The 21,094-nt window shown below is 37.6% G+C and overlaps 1 protein-coding gene across 12 annotated transcripts in view; it reads left to right on the forward strand.

Moving 5' to 3' along the window:
- Positions 1 to 21,094, forward strand: part of STOX2 (storkhead box 2) — a 224,924-nt gene that overhangs the window by 132,910 nt on the left and 70,920 nt on the right. Inside the window, exon 1 of one of the 12 annotated variants that reach the window (XM_072624410.1) lies at positions 1,323 to 4,109. The exons of the other annotated variants lie outside the window; for them this stretch is intronic. Coding sequence (XP_072480511.1) covers positions 4,057 to 4,109 — 53 coding nt within the window. The 5' untranslated portion in view covers positions 1,323 to 4,056. Of the gene's footprint in view, positions 1 to 1,322; positions 4,110 to 21,094 lie in introns of those variants that run through there. 12 annotated transcript variants of the gene reach the window in all.

Raw genomic sequence — 21,094 nt, forward strand, 5'->3', positions numbered from 1 at the left:
AACCTCCCAATGTTCCCCACTCCCTAATTCTTCCCACCCGAAGATCTCACCTCATACTTTACTTGAGCTCCCTCTTCTCCATCTCATATCCCCTTGTCATTAGTCTCCGTTCTCTCTTCCTCTACTCCAATCTATAATGAAAAGTTTGGCCTTTCTAATTGTGACCTTGTCCCCTCTTCTCTGGAAGATTGTGGGGTGCCCCCCCCCAATTAGCCTCCTCCTTGCCTTCGTCTTTAATCTTTTCATAAGTAGTGATTCTTTGTTTTCTGTTTACAAACATGACTGGATAATTTCCATCCTTAAAAATATGGTCCTGTATTTTTCTTCCCTTTCATAGCCAAAATCTTATGAAAACCTGCCTTCCTCTTTTTCCTCATGTTCCTTACTTGCTATCTATCTGATCTCATTTTTCAATGGAAATTGCTGTCCCCTAGTTATTAACGATCTCTCAAAGGGCCAATCCAATGAACTTTTCTCAGTATAAGTCTTTTTTGATCTTTCTGTGGCATCTGACACTGTGAGTCTCCTTTTTAACTCCTGGCTATTCTTTTCTCTCTCTGTTTTTTGTGAAATTTACTCTCTTGATTCTTCTCCTACTTGTCTGGCTGCTTCTCCATTTGTCACCTTGTAGGTGCTTTAAAAATACCTGTTGATTGATTGAAGAAGTCTTATTAAATGTTCAATGTGCATCCATATGAATGGGCTCCTAGCAAGTACTTACTAAATACTTATTGATTGACTAACTCTCCAGTCAGACTTAGGCTGTTCATGCTGGAGTAGGGCTAGATAAAGCCCTGCCTGGAATTGGGGTCAGGAAGACCTAGGTTGGAAAAATGCTTTCAGGCATGTACTAGCTTTGTGATTCAGGGCATCACTTTCAGTTTCCCCGTTTGTTAAAATGGAATATAATAATATAATACCTTACAGGTATTTTTTTTGTGTGTGAAATTCAAATGAGATAATATAGGTAAAACACTTTGCTAAGCCTGAAGAACTGTATAAATGTGATTTGGGGGTATATATTTTATGTTATATACATGTTAGATAGAATGTAAGGTTCCTGAGGGCAGAAACCATTTGGTTGTTAATCTTTTTATCATATGGTACATAGTCTTTTATTCTTGGGTAGTGAAAGAACTAAAGGGTCAAGGAGCATCAATGAAATATTTTTAAATATGTTGAAGAAAAAATGAAGTGACAAAATATGTAATTAGAGCAGATTTTGTTGCTAACTTTTAAAAGTTAATATATATATTTCTTAATATATAGTTAGTATATATTTCTTTGAAAACAAAATACTGTATACATTTACTTACATAATCCTTTTAACAGTTTTTCCTTGAAATGTTTGTGTTTATTGATGATTGTCAAATTCACAATGAAAAAGAAAAGGATTATATACCTTCTGTTTTGAGGATTGCATTAATAATTGTTTTTTCTCTACTGCTAATCTCTCAGAGTCTAAAAATCTTAGAATAGCTGATCAATCACATTTGCCATTTATTCCAGGATTCTTGGATTTAGTTCTTCTGGATCTAGAGGCTTGAACTCATTGAAAACAGCCAGGTCCTACCTTATCATCTCTTCAGTTATCTTGGTTCTCTACACCTTGCTAAACAGTTTTGTAATTGGCAAATATTTTTAAAAAATAAGAATATGATACAACATAGATAATGTTAATTTTTGGTTTTCTAAGTTGTGTGGATTGCAGGGATCAGTTTTCTACAGCCTACAGGGATTCAGTTCTGTTTGAGTTTGACACCACACTCTAGTACATGACCATCTATTAACAGTTTGAAAATCTGTTTTCTCATCAGTCTTTTGGAGTCATGATTGGTTGCTTCTGTTAGCCCCTCTCCTCTTGTTCCCTTGCATCATCGCTGACAATTTGACTTTTATATCCTCAGGAGTTTTTTCCTCTTCTTAAACCTTTTCTGTTTACTGTCGGGCCATTTCCAGTTGTCCTGATCTGTATCTGGTCACTGGACCCAGATATCTCAGGAGGAAAAAGTGAGGCTGATGACTTTGCACAGCTCTTCCTCACTTAAATCCAATTGACTTGCAAGTCATGGCATCACTTCCTTGATGTCACAGTCCTCTTTGAGAATGAAGGACAAACCAAAATCACAACATAAAAGATACTTATTAATAATAATAGCATTAGGTAATAATAACTAGCATTTGTGTAGCATTTTAAGATTTGCAAAGTATTCTACAAATATTATCTCATTTTTGTCTTCACAACAATCATAGGAGGTTGTTGCTATTATTATCCCCATTTTACAAATGAGGAAATTGAGGCAGCCATCAAATGACTTGACCAAGATCACAAAGCTAGTAAAGTCTGAGGCTGTATTTGAACTTCCTTACTTCAGATCTAGCTCTCTGTCCACTGCACCACCTGATTACTGATTAATTAATTGATTCCTATTAATGCCTTTTTAATTGGACCAATTGGAGTGAAAGGAAAACAAGTCAATTGCTCCCTTTCCTTCTCCCAACAGTATATATGAAGAATATCTCTTCTTCACTTCAACCTTAGTTTCCTTCTCCCTTCCACTCTTGTACCTCTCCTATCTGGAACTCTGTGCCACCTCTAAGAAGTCTTCACTGCTCCAGTGAGTTGACAGAGTCTCACTCATAGTGCTGGAGCAACACTGAATACCTTATCTTTTTTTTAGCCTGCAAATAGTACTAGAGTGGGATGGAATGCTCTAAATACTGGAGAGCCATCCAGTATAGTTTCAGGCTGAGACAGTTCAGGCCTCATCAGAAAGCAGGAGACCATCAGCTAAGCTCACCTTACCTGCTGTGTTGCCCATCTTTCATTTGATGATCTGTTCTCCTTGTCATTAATCATTCCAAAAGCATACCTTTGCTCCAGTTTGGACCACTTGGATTTCTACCATCTGTAATTCTGTAGTCTAATTTTCTTGTAATTTATTCATAACAAATATAATTTCTGATATCTTAATTTTAGTTGTCCCCAGCCAAGGGAATAAAGTAGGGAGAGATACAAGGTATACTTTTTTTATGCTAGGAAATGTTGCGTTGTGTCCCTGGTACTGTTTTTATTTCCCATGACTAAGGATATAGGAGTTTCTAAAGGAATCATGGTTTATTTACATGAGACAGCAGTTATCTCTAAAACTGTCTGCCAGGTTGAGTTTCTTTTTCTGTGATTTGGCACACAAAATCTGGTATTTTATTTTCTAATGTTTTCCAACCGGAAAGATGCTATTGCCTTCTCTTTCACAGTAGTGGTAGGTTTGGGTGGTTGCATCTGAATCACAGGCAAAATAGTTTTCCTGTGGGCCTCTCTTCTTACTATTTTGTGTATGTATGTGTGCGTGCATGTGTGTGTGTGTGTATTTTGTTTTATCACACTTTATGGGTACCTTTTGTCCATATTGGTAGTTTTTATAGCATCTTCTCCGCACTTTCATTTATTTAGCCTGTTTACATTGTGGAATTATGGGTAAAGCCCTTTAAAATTAAAAGTCCGTTAAGGAAGAATTTTTAAAGAATAGTTCAACTGAAAGACTGCAAATATTACAGACAGGCATAATCTGTGTTGGGTAGATTTAAATATTTTCAAGCAGAAAGAGTTATCGTTAGCTACATTCGGGGTTTTGTTTTGCTTTACAACAGATTAAGTTCAGCAACAAATTCCATCTGGCCAGGACTCCATAGCTGTCTATTGATTGGTTACATTGAGACTTCATGGGAGTGTCCTTCAAATTGCTCTTCCCAGCATATTTTCAGCTCCTGCAGAAAGTCAGGGTATGGGGGGTGGAGGAGACCCCCTCATTGTTTCCATTTGCATCCAACATGCAAAACATAGGTCTAAATTTTTAATTAGCCAAGTGAGTGCTGAAAAGGAAAAGCTCTGTAACAAGGCTGGGTAAGCAGCTGGGCTCTGTTGCCATGACGACGGGTCCAGCAGGCTGCCAGCTTAGCATGTCAATGGGCAATACAGAGAGGGAGCGTTGAAACAGTGCCTGCTCATCACAATGCGATTGGTCACGCCTCTGTTGTCTTTGTGTGAGCTGGTGGATGATGGGTAAGACCCAGAGTGAATGCTCAGTTTGTCTCAAGGCTGCAATGAGGTAATGCTTCTGGATCTTTGGGGATTATAAGCTCCTGCCTCCAAAAGACTGCTGCAGTCTAGAGTATTTACCTTCCTATTTTTAATTAACTCTTGATGGTTACATGCTTAAGAATCTTTACAAGTGCCTTTTCTCATTCATTTATGTATGGATGTGTATGTCATAGATAATATTACACTTATACATATGTCTCCTGGACATACGTATATGTGTGTTTGTGTATATTTATGTGTGTGTGTGTATATGAGCTTCTATTGTGAAAAAATGTAACCCACCATATTTGTCATTCTGCTTATGGTCAACAATTCATCTCAGATTCCTGCGTGTCATTGACAGTACCATGGATAAATCCTCTAGTGAGGTACATTTAGGTTGGGTTAAACAAGCTTGTAGTTTTTCAGAAAGATTTTTTGGTCTTGATTGCTTTTTAAATTCTTTAAAGGTAAGTTCTTGACAGTGGGCACAAAGGGAGATTGGAAACATTTTGAATTTGCTTTGTCATCAAGGTTGAAACCATTTTGGGTTCTTTGCTTATAGGTGGTTTTATATTGGGTGTCTCTCCCCCTCCCCCTACTAGTTCTGCCTCAAGTGATGGTAATACTGAACTTAGCCTTTCTTTAATTGAACACAATGCCTGACTGCCCTGAAATTGTCTGCTCGATAGTGGCATTTTAAACTTGTGGTTTTAACCAGAAGCAGCATTGATGAGTACATGTGTAATGTAATGACAGTAAAATGTAAAGTGAATGTAATGACTGTAAAAAGATCTGTACGAAGCAGTCATAGACTGTTTGTGAAGCAAATGCACTGAGGTGATGATGTAACAAAGGAATGTGGACTGGGATCCATACCGAGATAGCACTGGATTCGTGTCAGGCTAAATCTGGCTCTTTTTGCTTCACCTTCTTGGGGTCCCTTTATCAGGGCTCCCAGATACTGTGAGAACAGGAATAAGAATGCCCAGTGTCCTTGTGGCCTGAAAGGATTGGTGCAGCATATGTCAAGCTGCCTGGTAGAGTGTAGAGGAGCTTGGCCATTGGGATGGTTTGTTTCTTGATGCCCTAAGTGAAAGCATGTGAGTTAGCCAGAGATGATCTGCCAAGTCACTGGCACTCTGCATTTACTTCACATGCAGTTCATAAAAATTTATAGGTCTTTACATTTGTAAACAAAGAATAAAAACACCTTTAACGATGAGGTGTGTCCTCTGCTACTGCAATAGCCTACAAGTTGAACTCTTTCAGCTACCTTGTGATACATGAAATACAACCATAGACATATGGTTGGAATTGAATGATTGCAGAGTTCCAGTTACTGTGTGATTCAGGGAACTCAGGGTGGCTAACAGGAACATCTGGGATTCAGTCTATGGCTGTTGACTTAGTCCATCCTATATTCTTAAAGGCATTTACAATTTGTTGGAATTTTGTCTTGGGTAGCTTTTTTTTTTTCTTTTGGTTTTGTTTTTTTCGGTGATTATCCTTGGGAGGTGTAAAAATCTTACAGTATATAAATGATAATATTTAACTAAGGAGAAAAATCAATGAAGTTAAAAAATAATGAAGATGGGATCTTGACTTTCATCAACATGTTAATTTAGTCATGCAGTCACTTAAATGCCAGAGAAAAATCCTCTGTTTGGCTGACTGATGGAGTCATCCCTGACATCAATAGAAGCCTTCTTCTTTAAAAAGGTCGTGTGTCCTGGAAGAGACTGAGTTGCAATTAGAAGGACTTAGTTTTGAATGCAGGCCCTCTTAACTATGTAGCCTTGAACAGATCATTTCTTTAACTTTTCTGTGCCTCCATTTCCTCATCTCTAAGGTAAGGATATTGTACCTGGTGACTGGTACACTTAAAACTGGAAATCCCATGATGTTATGTTTGGAAATTGTTGAAGTATAGAGACAATCCGAAACATTTGTCAAGAAAAGGTACTTTCTTTCTCAGACTATATGCTTTTTCTCCTTTGATTCCCTGGGGATGGGTACAAAGGTAGCATGTGGGAGTGGACAGTTTGATGGACTTATGAGAAAGGGAGAGACCTGAGTTGTAATCCTCTGCTCTGTCACTTTACTATCTATTTCACCATGGAAAAATTGTTATACTTCTCTTTCTAAATCTCTAGCTCCTTCCATGCAGTAGGTGCTTAATAAATGCTTCTTGATTGATTATGAAGTGGGGAGATACTGTTGCACCCAGTACTTGCCTTACAGATTAGAAATGTAGTTAAAATGAGATGATGCACACAAAGTACTTTGGAAATTTTATGAGATTTTGTGTGTGTGTGTGTGTGTGTGTGTGTGTGTGTCTGTGTGTGTGCGTCTGTGCGTCTGTGTATAAAGAAAAAACCTTATAGGAAGCTTACTCACTGTCTTTGTTAATTTTTCCAGCATTTGCTTTTATTTTCTCTTAAAAATAGGAATTAGTTAAAAAAAAAAAAGGAATTACTTCAAAATAAATACTCTGCCATGCAGGCAAAAACTGCAGAAATTACATTTCAATTAAACTAATTTTTAAAAAATGATAATTTGCCTGGGACCTTATAGCCAGCTTCTTCTTTGCCTTAATCTTTTAGCAGGATTCAGAGTTTATAAATTTTTAGTATGTGAGGTAGCTGGTTAGATGATGCAGTGAATAAGAGAGTTGGACCTGGAGTCAGGAAGACCTGAATTCAAATATGGATGACCCCGAACACATTGCTTAATGCCCAGCCTCAGTTTCCCTATCTGAAAAAGGGCCACCTCACAGAGTTATTGTGAAGGTCAAATGAGATCATATATGTAAAACACATTGTGAACATTAAAGCACTGTAAAATACTAGCTTCTTTTATTATTATTTGTGTAACAACCACTACGTACAAAACTCTGAGGAAGGTTTTGTTTAGTTTTCACTCATGTCTGATTCTTTGTGACCCTATTTGGGGTTTTCTTTGCAGAGATACTGGAGTAGTTTGCCATTTCCTTGTTTAGCTCATTTTGCAGATGAAGAAACTGAGGCAAACTGGGTAAAGTGACTTGCCCAGGGTCACACAACTAATAATTTTGTATGGCCTGATTTGAACTCAGGAAGAGGAGTCTTCCTGACTCCAGGGATAGCTCTTTATCTACTATACCACCTAGCTGACCCAACTTTATACTTACTGATCTGAAAAATCTTTCAAGGGGGCAATAGTGAGTTTGAGTTTGACCTCATATGAGTTAGAAGATTCCATGATTGATATGGAGCTTTATGCTTTCTTAATAGATTACTCACAGCTACCAAATATTATCAACTGAAACTATTGAGCAAAGGTCCTTGCTCAATATGCTACTGACAACTTCTGAAGTTTCTCCAAGCTTTGAAAGAGGACCAAGACACAAACTCCATTTTTAAAGAATTTCAGAAATCTAAAGAGTGCAAAATTACTATTTTTTAAAATTTAAATTTTATAAAATATATTTTCTCCAATTACATGTTAAAACAATTTTTAACTTTTTTTAAAGTTTCGAGTTCCAAATTCTCACCCTTCCCCTCCTCCTTCTCCTTCCCTTCCCTAAGATGGTAAGCAAATATAGGTTATGTGTGTACACTCATGTAAAACATACAAAATTGCTTTTTTGAAGAAACTGACATTAATACATCTTTACAATCCCGAGAAATGCTAACATGAATTATATATTTGGTAATTATCACTGCATGAAGCTTACTAATACTTAGTACCACAAAGCTTTGAAATTTATTTAAAGGAAAAGAATAAAATTGGATGTCCTGGTGACATCCAAAAGTTAATTTCATATAATGGTAAGACCACCATTTTCCTTTGGTCGTTGTTGTTCTGAAGTGGCGATTTTCATTGGTGTGGAGGCAGAATCCCAAGGTAAATACACCTTTCTCCAGTAGAGATTAACAACTCATATCTAACTGGGAGCCTTAGAATTGTTTGGGAAATGGAGATGTTATTAACTAGCCTAATCTTGAATCCTTTCTCCTTTGTCCTGTGAAGTGCCCATTTGTGACTTTCTGAACTCCAGCTCTGGATTTCTACCACCACATTCCTTGTCCATTTCCACTTTTATGCCACTGGAGGAAATTGCACTATGGTAGCGACCAGATCCACTGCACATTTGTATTATCCAGTCTCAAGTGGGCTTTCAGTGATGCGTACCTATGATGCATGCATCGTTCTTCTTTATTGACCTACCTGTGGCTACCTAGAGCATCTCCTTTTCAACAGAGAATCTCCCTTCATACTGCATTAAAGATCATACTCATTCATCCCCTTCTCCCCAGTTATATTTCAAATGCTCTTAATTTCATTTCTTTATTGAAGTTTGGAGAAAAGGAGGAGAGAGCAGTTGGTAAGGCCGTCTTCTCCAAGACCAACCTTCTTCATAGCACCCTTAATTTTTTCCCATGTCCTCTAGAAGTTTGTCATTTATAATCATCTCCTTCTTCCCTCCCAAATTTTTTAGTCTCTCTTTATTGACTTGTTTTTTCTCTGCTACCTGCATACGTGCCTAAGACTTGTCTATCTTTATAAAAGTTCACTTGACTCTATCATCCAGCCCCTCAAGCTATTAATCTATATTTCTCCTCCCTTTGATGGCCACTCAGAAAAAGTTCTGCTCTACTAGATTGCTATACTATAGCTACTGTACTACTAAGTGTACTGCTACAGTTATAGCTTCTACTTCCTCACCTCCCACTCATTTTGCAACTCTTCTTGACCTGGATTTTAACAACTCAATTGAAATAATTTCCTCCGAGGTCAGTGGAGGAAATTTTCTTTTCCAGCCAACAAGCATTTATTAAGTACCTACTATATATGTGTCAGATATTGTGCTGAGCATAATGGAGTATAAAGAAAGCCCTCTCTTTCCCCAAAAGAAAAAACAATGATCTCTCAATTAATAAACCACAGAATTTCAGAATCTCCTAAATCTCTGGAACACTGAACTTGGAGATAGGAAGACCTGAGTTCAAATACTGCCAACTTAGCTATGTGGCCCTGGACAGTTTCCTTAACCTCTCAGCCTCAATTTTCTCATCTCTAAAATGGGGATAATATTAGCAGGCTGGTAAATAATTAACAACTGACATGGAAAGGGGGAATGTGTGGCTGCACACACACATACACTTTTAAGAGCATTATCAACATTTTCTTATTGACAATTAAAAAACAATAAACCAAGTCCTGATTTGCAGAATTGTGGATTTCTGAGGTTAATTGCTTGCAGTGAAAATTTAACACACTGCTCTCAAACAGGTTAGAGCTGGCTCTAGCATTACACCTCCCACCTACTTCACAGGGTTGTCATGAGATAATATTTGTAAATTTGTAAGATATTTGTTAAAATGCTTTGTAAACCTCAAAGTGCTACATGAATTCTAACTATTTGCTGTCAAAGTTAGTTTTCAATAAGGTTTGCTCATATGGAGAATTATGAGGAGGCTAGATGGCAAGTAGTAAAGTGCTGATCTTGAAGTCAGGCATACCCGAGTTCAAATCTGGCCTCAGACACTTAGTAAATGTGCAATCCTGGGCAAATCATTTAACCCTATTTGCCTCAGTTTATTCATCTGTAAAGTGAGCTGAAGAAGGAAATGACAAACCACTGCAGTATCTCTGCCAAAAAAAACCCCAAATGGGGTCACAAAGAGTCAACCTGTACTGAACAACATGTACAGAATTAACTCATTGTCAGGGTAAAAGTCATAATTGATCCACATTGGTATGAAGCCTCTCACTATTTAATAACAAAATGTAGAAAGTACTTGAGGGCATCTTTAGCTTTCTAACTTATCAGGTTATCAATCTACAAACATTTATTAATCTCTTACTGTATGCCAGATGTGCATGTCAAGAAAAACTCAAACAAGCTTTTTCCTCAAAGAATGCCCATTCTAATTCAGTGATTTCAACTTGGCCATCTGTTTTTGAAAGCACATCTTGAGCCTGCCACAAATCTTTGTGATCAACTTTTCTCCCAGCAGAGATAGTGGAGTGATCATTATTTAGGCCCCAAGAAGTTGTTCTGTTAGACAAACTTTCTGTTTTGAGAAGAAGAGAAAGTACTGTAATATTCACTTCATTTTGCTTTTGCCAGTTCAGTCTAATGAATGTGATGATGATTGGTAGATTGGGGGCTGAGAGAGTGGAGGGATTTGTATTTGTCCTTCGTTTTCAAAGAGAACCATGATGTCAAGGAGATGATGACATGACTTGCAGTTGACTAGGATTTGAGGGAGGAAGGGCTGTGCAAGGTCACCAGCCTCACTTTCTCGTCTAGAGTCATCTGGGTCCAGGGATTTAGAAGTGCAGCAAAGCAAGGGGTAAGGAGAAGAAAATTTGGAATAGAAATAAACTGTGATAATGATTATTTTGAAAACTATAGTAATAAAGAGGTTATGACAGTGAGATGGAGTTAGTGGAAGGTTGGACATATTTCCCTGATGTCCATCTAAGAGAAATGCAAATGTTATTTAAAGGTAACCATCTTATGAGTCAATATTTTTAAATATATGAGAAATAGGAGTCAATATTTTTTAAATATATGACAAATATAAGATCAATTGATCAGTTTTTTGAATCCTAACTAAATATGTAAAAATGTGCCAGATAGACAGGGGGAGGGAGGAAAAGAGGGTGGTGGATGGTACAAAAGAAATATAAGACATGATCTCTGACCTCAAGAATTTTAAAATATGGTTTGGGGAAAAGATTTAATATGATATGAAATATTTAGAAGATGACATATCTATTGCCAGACCAAGGGATGATAACTTCCAATAAGAATGTACAAGACATCATATAGAAATGTGTGGTAAAAAAAAAAAGCCTGGCAGAATCTATTATTGATGTCAAGTGAATTCTAGAAGAAATGTCACTAGAAGCTAAATTTATTCAAGGAGATCTCCCACTAAGAATTGGGTTAAAAGAAGTCCATTTTTAAGTAAGCTTTTTTGAACCCAGGGCATTTTCCTAAGGAACTACAAAAGCTAGTTTTAATCCATAATGAAAAAGAAACACAGGACACATTGCTTTTTTTTTTTAATCATAGGAAACAGCATTATCCAAAGATAGGCGTTTAAAATAAATAAACTTGAAAATAAAGTTGAATGAGAAACATTGTATTCATCCATTTTCTAAATGAGGAAGTTACCTTGGACAAAGTTTCCCTCACTTTGTGGTCTCAGGATCCCTTTTTACATTGTTAAAAATTACTGAGGATACCCGCCACCAAAGAGGTTTTGTTATATCAATTAGTTTTTACTGCATTAGAAATGAATATATCCTAGTTAAATATTATAAAAATAGTTTGGACCCTACAGAACCTCACCCTGAAAGGAATGCCTGGGGTCCCTGACCACATTTTAAAAAAAATTGCTTGCCTAAAAGATAGCACTTGAAATGAACATTGTAGGGAAAACAAGGCATTTCTAAGGGGTTGGTGATAAGACTGCTTTAAGGAGAGGAAGTAGGTGGGGGATTAAGTACAAAAAGCAGAGAACAATTACTTAGATTGGTTGGAATAAAGTGTATGAAAGAAGTAAAATTATACGAATCTGGAGGTATAGGTTGGTGCCAGATTGGAGGGTCATACTTTAAATGCCAGGCTGAGGAGTTTGGGCTGTATCCTGTTGAAGAGCAGGTTGCCACAAGGTTTTTGAGTACAAGAGTTGATATGGTTAGAGCTTTGCTACCTATGGGGTGCCACGTGAAGGAGGGGTTGGAAGAGGCAGAGGCTAGTAGCAGGAGACCAATGAGAAGGCAGTCATAGATGATGAGATTTTGAAACAGATTAAGGCCACACGGGGAGAAAAAGATTGTGGAGGTACAATTGGCAAAACTTGGCAATTGTTTGGATATGGATGGAGAGGGAGAGTCAGAAATGACCCAGACATTATGAAGCTTATTGACTAGAAGAGTGTGATTGTGCAGGGATGTTAAGAAGAGGGGTGGGCTTAGAAAGAGGATGATTTTTGACATGGTGAGTTTGAGATGCCTGTGGGATGTCCATCTTAAGGAGACCTTTAGGAGGCAATTGATAAGGTGAGACTGGAGTTGAAAAAAAGGAGCACTAGAGACACATTTGTTGTTGTTTATCTGTGTCTGGCTCTTTGTGATCCCCTTTGGGGTTTTCTTGGCAAAGATACTGGAGAGGTTTGCCATTTTTTTCTTCAGCTCATTTTGCAGATGAGGAAACTAAGGCAAACAGGAATAAGTATTCTGTGCAGGGTCACACCGCTAGGAAGTATCTGAGGCTGAATTTTAACTCGGGTCTTCCTGACTCCAGGGCAGGCACTGTGCCACCTAGCTGCCTGGAGATAGCTAGAAAAATAGATAAAATAGATAGAGATTTAGGAGTCACTTACAGAGTGATGATAAATTGAATTCATGGGAATGGATGAAATAAATAAGAAAGAGCCTATAGAAGAGAGCCTGGAAGACCCACACTTGTGTTTAGAAAGTGAGTTATGGATCATGATCTGGCAAAGGGGACTAACTAAGAAGGGGCAGTCAAACAGGAAGGGAATTGAGAGAGATAATATTGTTACAGAAAGAAGTGAAGTGAAAACATCCCAGGAGTACCGTACCTGTTGGTAGGTGATTGTCATAAAAACTGTGGAGGGGCAAAGAACTGAGTTGTTAACAGGTCATCGATAACTTGGAGAGAGCACCTTCAAAGTCATGGCCTTGGGAGTCAGGTTGCAATCAATCAAGCAACACACATGTATTAAATAGTTTCTGCTATGTCCCAGTACTAGGGGTACAGTGATCCAAAGGGAGGAGTTGGGGTGGGGAAGGTGGTTTGTATACTTGTGTATTACGTGTGCGGTATGTAGATAATTATATTGCATAACTATATATATGTGTATGTAGATATTATATTGTATACACATTTGTATATACTTGTATATGTGTGTATGTATATTATAATGTATACATGTGTATAATGTGTATATAGTTATATACACATATATACATGCACATATAATTGTATACACATGTATATGCATGTGTCTAGTTGAATACATGCACACACATATGTAGTAATATACAATGCATGTAGTCGCACACATGTGTACATATGCATATTTGCATATGTACCCGTGTATATAGTTATGTACATGTGTATATTTACGTATATGTGTAGTATATTTGCACACATGTGTATATGTATGTGTTATATTTGTATGCACTGCATATGTCATGTTTGTATATATGTATAGAGATGTGTGTATGTTAATTTTATATACTTGTGTGTATAGTATACACATGTGCATAATGGTGTGTCCTGGGTATAGAGACAACTAGGTGGTGCAGTGGATAGAATGAATTCAGGAAGACTCATTTTCCTAAGTTCAGATCTGGCCTCAGACACTTACTAGCTCTCTCACCCTGGGCAAGTCACAGTTTCCTCATCTGTAAAATGAGCTGGAGAAGGAAATGGCAAGCCATTGCACTGTCTTTGCCAAGAAAACCCCAAATGGGGTCACAAAGAGTGAACATGACTAAAACAACTGAACAACAAATACTGTGTATATAGGTATGTATTAGTGTGCGTATTAGTGTATTAGTATAATAAGTGTATATTGCTTTATACAAATCACCTTTCTTATCCCCGACTTCTACCCTAGAACGTAAGTTCTATAAATAGAGTAAGGATTTTCTGTTTTGGTCTTTGTATTCCTTAGCATCTAGTACTAGAACAACGCAGGTAATTAATAAATACACATTGTGTAATTGATTACAACCTAGCTTCCAGTGCTATGACTCTATTGAGTCATGTATATATTATATATGATATAATATGACTATTGAATACTATGTTATACATTGATATATATGGCTCAATAGTCTCTCATATATATGTATACATGTAGATACACATACATGTATATGAAGCATCTGGTGGCACAATGGATAAAACTTGGGGTCTGCAGTCAGGAAAACTTCAGTTACTTCCTAGCTGTGTGATTCAGGGTGACTCTGCCTGCCTCAATTTACACAACTATAAAATAAGAGATAAGAGCAGTACCTAACTTCTAGGGTTGTCGTGAGAATCAAATATGGTAAATATTTGTAAAGCGCTTAGTATATTGCCTGGAACATAGTAGGCGTTCCATAAATACTCATCCCCTTTCCTTCTCACATGTAGGTATGTGTAGAATAATAAGTTAAATGCAGGGTAATTTAAGAGAAAGCTTGGGCACTAGCCATGGAGTGGGAGGGGGTGGTGTTTCAGGAAAGGCTTCAAGTAGGCTTGAGTTTTTATCTTCAAGAGAGAAAAGATGAGGAGGGAGTGTATTTTGGACACAGCATTTGCAAATGATGGGGAATGAGTCAATAAAGAAGAGACTGAAGGTGAAATAGGAGAGGGACAATCAATGGAGCAAGCTCCAGTCAGAATGGACTGGGATCCAGGGATCAGGTGGAGCATTTCTTCCCCTGACACTAAAGAAAAGGGGAGATGGGAAATGATACAGAGGGGTTCTGAGGGGCAGAATTTGTGAGAAGAGGATGTTTATGACAGAGAATCTTTGCTTTCTCTTAGTAAAATAAGTGAGACCTTTTGGGAATTATGGGGAAAGGAACTAGGGGATACAATGGAGAGAGTGATGGATTTGGAATCAGGAAGACCCGAGTACAAATCCTGCCTCAGCCATTTACTAACCGCAGTGTAGACAAGTCCCTTAACCTTTGTCAGACTCAGTTTTCTCAAATGGGGATAGTAGCTTATCTTATTGCCTTCCAGAGTTGTTGCTAGGATCAAATGACATAACATTTGTGAAGGATTTTGCACTCTGTACAATGTTATGTAAATACTTTTATTATTGTTTATAACTATTGTTGTTATTGATGACGTAAAAAGTCACTTTCTGTTCTAAGTGTGAAAAAGTCATTCCAGAAAGATTAATAAAAGGATTGTCAATGGATCCTTAGGAGCCCATTAGAGACTCGAAAATGTACATTTGTAGTGGCCTCAATTCAGGGGTATTCAGCAGGACTGTAGAAGGCAGATGGTGCAGAGTGACCCTGGGCTAGGGTTTGGCAAAGTATGAACAGCGATGATGGGATAAGGGGTTGAGGAATTCTAGTGCATGGTGATAAACTGGGAGAATAGAAGGAGAGTAGAGGGACTGAAAGAAACATGAGGCAGAAGAAGGGGAAAGGGCAAGAGAATAGCATTTATATAGCACTCACTGTGTGCTAGGTTGGGGCAGCTAGGTGATGCAGTAGATAGAGCACCAAGGCAGGAGTCAGGAGGACCTGAGTTCAAATCTCACCTCAGACACTTGACACTCACTAGCTGTGTGACCTTGGGCAAGTCACTTAACCCCAATTGCCTCATCCTGGGTCATCTCCAGTCATCTTGATGAATATCTGGTCACTGGATTCAGATGGCTCTGGAGGAGAAATGAAGCTCGTGACCTTGTCCAGCCCTCTCTCACTCAAAACAAAGTCAAGTGTAAGTCATGTCATCATTTCCCTGATAGCCTGGTCTTCTTTGGCAACAGAGGATGAACACACACACTGTGTGCTAGGTACTCTGCTAAGTATTTTACAAATATTATCTCATTTGATCCTCACAATAACCCTTGGTTATTATAGGTGCTGTTATTATCCCCATTTTACAGTCAAGGAAAACATATAAAAAGAGGTTAAGTGACTTGCCTAGAGTCATACAGCTAGTAAGTGAGGCCACATTTGAACTCAGGTCTTTCTGAAGACTCTAGGCCCTGTGGTTTCTCCATGGTACCAACTAGCTGTCTCAGAAAAAGAGATGAAAGGACAATACCCTGAAATCAAAGAGTGGAATTTGAATTCAAGATCATGGCCATGACCCTGTTATTATGGGTAGTGGAGACATTTAAGTTATGAGGGTAGCTAATGTCAAGATATAGGTCATTGTTCTCAAGGAGGATGAGGGACCAGGAGGCTATTCTGTTTGAGGGGAGCTATGTGTTCCTTCTTCTTGAGAAAATGAGAATGGCTTGAAGTAGGAATTCTTAGGTTGGGATCTATGAACTTAAAAAAATACTTTGATAATTGTATTTCAGTATAATTGGTTTCCTTAGTAATCCTGTGTATTTTATTTTAGGCATTTAAAATCATTATTATAAGAAATCTGTTAGGCTTCATCAGACCACTAATGTGGTCTGTCCATGATACACACAAGGTTGAGAATCTCTGAACCAGAAGGTCTATAGGTGATTTCAACAAGGAGTTGTGCTCTGGGTGATGTAAACAGACTGAGCAAACCTGCGCAAAGGAGAAGTTTATGTGACAGCATCAGAGGGAGAATTGGGAAGTGGCAGTGAACCTGCCACTCTCACTCTTGGATCCCCTAGTATTTTGGAGGCTTGAGATAAAGACTACTAGTACTGTAGGGTTGGTTAGGGACACATTGTCTTCTTGAGGAAATCAGGGTTTTTGTGTGTACAAGGAGATGAGGTTTCAGAAGAAAGGACACTTGTTAATGACAGAATGGGAAGTCCAGGGGTCACAGTAGAAAGAGGGAGGGAGAAAGAGAGTAGAATCTTGGGAAGAATAGGGTTGCTGGAAGTGGGGGGATGAGAGATTAGGAACTGAGCTATCTCTGTAGCAAGAGAAGGGAATTTTCATTTGGCAGAAAGAGTTATTAGGGGAAGAGAAAGTGGGAATTTGATATCCACAGGATGGAGCAGGTACCAGTGATTTGGTCTCTACCGTTCTGAGTCTTTTGGTGAAAGGGAAGCATCAGCACACAATACGTGCTATATAAATGCTTATTTTCTTACCCCTTCCCTTCCTTCTGCCTCATGTTTCTTCCAGTCCCTCTGCTTTCCTGTTCTCCTAGTTTATCACCATGTACTTGAATTCTCTGTCCTTGAACTCCTCACCCCCTTATCCCATCGTCCCTGCTCATACTTTGCCAAAGGAAGATGGGGTTGATCCCACCTGGATATCAAGCCAAAACTTTGGTTCAGTATATACCTGGTGTTCAGGTTCTTAGGGACCTGAATTGGGGATTACTAATTCCTTTTTCTCATTCTTTGATGATGAAGATGGTACCTACCCAGGAGATTTCCTAAATTTGAATGTGCACTTAGCTTCTGGTCAGACTTGGTGTTTTCATTATTGGTTCTAAATGGTTTCCTAGTAGCAATAGGTTCAAAGTCTATGTTTTCTGATGAGCGTGGTTGGTTGTGTTACTCTTGTTTTTCTCAGATGATTGGTTGAATTAGTATAGAATAGAGGATGTCTCTGTATGTGGCATAAATTTTTGTGGAATAGGCAACACAGATTCAGTTCATAAGGACAGCTCTTAGACCTTTGTCGCTGCCCCTTGGCTCTTCCCTTCCTCACCACCAAACCCCAACTAGCCTTGGTCCAGTGATGCAGAAGGGAGAAAGCACATTTGGTTGGAGAATTAAGTTGAAGAAAAAAATTTATTTTGACTGTGGCAGGGGAAGGGTGGTGGATTGTGAAGGAATCTTGTGAATATTTTCAAGGTGTTTATTTAGTGGTTGGTAATTGTTGAAGGCTTCTTTTTGTTTGGTACTCCTATGATTATCAGCTATGACTAGGATCATATTTTGGCTCAAAGATGGAATGTAAATATATATATATATATTTGTGTGTGTGTATATATATACACACACACACACACATATATGAGTAATTAATGAGAATATATATATGTGAAAAATAAGGTCCCTGAGGTAAAATTTAACTGAATAATGAGTGGTAAAAGATAAGAGGAAAGAAGGATGACATATGATATAGTGTTGAGCCCTTTTAAGAAAGAAAGAAGGTAGTGGAGGAAAGACTTTGGGTCATATAATTGCTGTAACATTGCTATATCATTGGAGTTGGAGTAAATGGGAAAAGGGTAGTCAGAGTGTGCATACAACTGGCTATTTTGTACGTTTGGGCCCCTAACAAATTAAGCAGTTACTGATTCAGTTAAATTTTGTGAGAGAAATCACTCAAGTCAACTTACTTTCTTATCATGTCTTCCGAAATGGTACCATGTCAATGCATACCAAAATGGTGATAAGGAGATGAAGGAATTAAAGGTTGAGTGTTTTCAAAGTGAAGGAAAGAAAAGAAGAATTGTATTGCTGGTATTCCTCAAAAGAGGATAAACTTCAGATAACTGGAAATTAAAGTTAGAATGAGAGAATTTTAAAATATTAAGTTGCATGAAAATAAGGTATCTATTAGTATATTGTAATATTTGAATTATAAATCATAAAGTTGCCAGCTTGCTATATTAATAATGATGGCTCATAATTGTATAGAATTTACAAAGAACTTTATGTATGTGAACTCATTTGATCCTCACAACAACCCAGTGAGGTGGGGGCATCATTATGCCCATTGTACAGAGGAGGACATTGGTTACCAAGTGGTTTGCCCAGAGTCACACAGTTTTTAAGTGTCAGAGGCCGCATTTGAATTCAGATTTTCCTGATTACAAGTTCTCCAAGATCAGTGCACTTTCCTAGGTCAATAAAATATAACTGAGTGAGGAACAAAGTAAAGTTTTGTTTGTGAGAGGAAAGAAGATATGTAGAAGAGGAAGGCAAGCTAGTTGGTGTTTTTATCATGTCTAAAAACAGGTACATATTCTATCAATGGAAAATTATTGAACACAAATACAAGAAAATCCAAAGTAAATGTCTCTTTTGACAAAGAGGATATACATGTTCTACAAATACCCTTTGGTCAAGAAAATAGATTTCATAAAGCTTATAAATTAAATAACCAAATTGTTATCAACTTACTCTTCAGAAAAATTTGATCTTTTTAGATGAAAAATTTCATAAGCTTCTCTTTCATTTAACAACAGCATCATACATTAATATAGCTTGCAGACAGGAGTGTAAATGTTTAACAACTGGCCCTCTGGGGGAAAAATGTATGTAAGATACACTTTTAAATTTAATTTGCATTATTCATATTTTGTCTGTTACTTTTTAAAATCTAGACAGTTAACAAAACAAGCCCTGGTTTGTAGTATTTGCCAGTTTCTAAAGTGGCCTTGAAAACTGGAAAAAAAACAATTGGCCTTAGAGCTGGTGTGAGCTGATTCTAACACACCCCTGCCTCCAGACTACTTTCATACTCCTTGTTCTTGATCTCCAGAACCTTTCTGTCTTTGAAGTAGATAGGACAAACGTTGCTATTTCCATTTGATAGGTAAAGGAGCCAGCACTTCCAGAATCTTGTAGAGAGTCAGCTACTAAGTTTCAGTCATGAATTAAAAACATTTATTTGAATTCCCAAATCTGCTAAACTGTTCAATCCTAGAATACCAACATGGGAATACTTTGTTAATAATATGGGTTAGGCAATTAACACTCATTTGAACACATATATTAGTGATGGGAAAAAAATAAAAAATGGTTGAAAGTCTTACTTCGCTTGAGATATGAGAGAACCCAAAAGTAATGATAAATTGAACAAGCTGTGGTATAAAATATCTTATTCTGCAGAGTGCCCAAGATTTTACTTGGCTGAAAGATGGACAGGAAAAAAAATTCGACTACATTTTATGCACCCATAGAATTTCTCAGTCTTCAGATAGATTATCATGCTAGTAAAATATTTTTTATTAATGTGAAAGAGTGCAAAGGTGAGAGGAGTAGTAAGGACCTCTAAATTCAAACCATAATTAGCTGCATAATTTACTCATAGCTCCTGGGTGTTATAGGAATCCAGTGACCTTTTTTGTGAATTACTTTAGACTGACAAAAGGAAAAAAAACCCTGACCATTAAAAAATCATTAGACTTTAAATACTCAATCAGCTTTGTGGAATTTGTGATGCTTTCCCTACATTTGCCAGCCATTGTCTTGGACTCTATCCATCATATCTTCTATTGCTCATGCTGCCAGTAGGTTGAGCATCTGTACTGTATTTGCCTATAGGAAATTGTGAATTTTTCCCCTCAAAGACCAATCCCTATACCCGTTAAGATGAAAGAATAGGCTGATTCAGCAGAATGGCATGTTCCTACTATGGCTGATATTTGATTTCTTGTGGGGTCTGAGTATATGGACAGCTGCCTGCTTTCAGAGCAACTTTCTTCAAACTTATTTGGGAAAAGTTATTGTACTGTGAGTAATGATGTTTACGACCTGTAACAAGGCAGATATTTAAAATATTTCAGTCTGCCTTTTTAAAAGGAGATTTTAGCTAGATTTTTTTATGCAGGCTTGTGGTACCAAAGCCTGATGTTTTTACATGTGGAAAATTTCATTTGCCCTGTTATATCCTAAATATCTAATAAGTGTCTGGGATGTTGTTTTTTCTACTGCCTTCATTAACCATCACAATAATCAATCAATAAACATTTACTAAGCATCTACTGTGTGCCATTTACTGTGGTTACAAAAAGAGACAGACTGCCCTTACAATGTAATGAGGGACAACATACACATAACAAAGAAATATATACAAAACAAACTCTTCACAGGATAAAGAGGGAATAATGTATGGAGGAAAGGTGCTAGAATTAAGAAGGGTTGGGGAAGGCTTCTTATAGAAGGTGGGGCTTTGGTTGGGTCTTAAAGGAAGCCAGTAAAGTGAGTGTGGATTTAGAACTGAAATTTAGAAGGCTACCGAGTCCAACCTCCAATTCTCCTAGAGAATTTAAGTGACTTTTCCAAGGTTCCATAAGTAGTAGTAATAAAGGACCTTGTCCTCCATCAGCATTATGTATTCTAAAGTAGATATGTCAACAGGAGCAGAAGCAAGATTAAGATGTAATTGGGAAATATTTAACAAAATAAATACAAATACAATAGAATATAGATCATTGTAATATGTAGTTTTCTAAGTCACTGTTTGGGTAGCAGGAGCTCTTATGTAGGGTTTAGTGGCCACATTTCTATTTGAGTTTGACACCGTTGGTCCAAAGGGGACTGGATTTGGAGTCAGAAGATGCAGATTGCTATTCTCTAAGTGTGGTCTTTGAAAAGCAGCTTCTCTCTGAGTCTCAGTCCC

The sequence above is a fragment of the Notamacropus eugenii genome, chromosome 7 (genome assembly GCF_028372415.1).
Source record: "Notamacropus eugenii isolate mMacEug1 chromosome 7, mMacEug1.pri_v2, whole genome shotgun sequence".
NCBI classification, from domain to species: Eukaryota; Metazoa; Chordata; class Mammalia; order Diprotodontia; family Macropodidae; genus Notamacropus; species Notamacropus eugenii.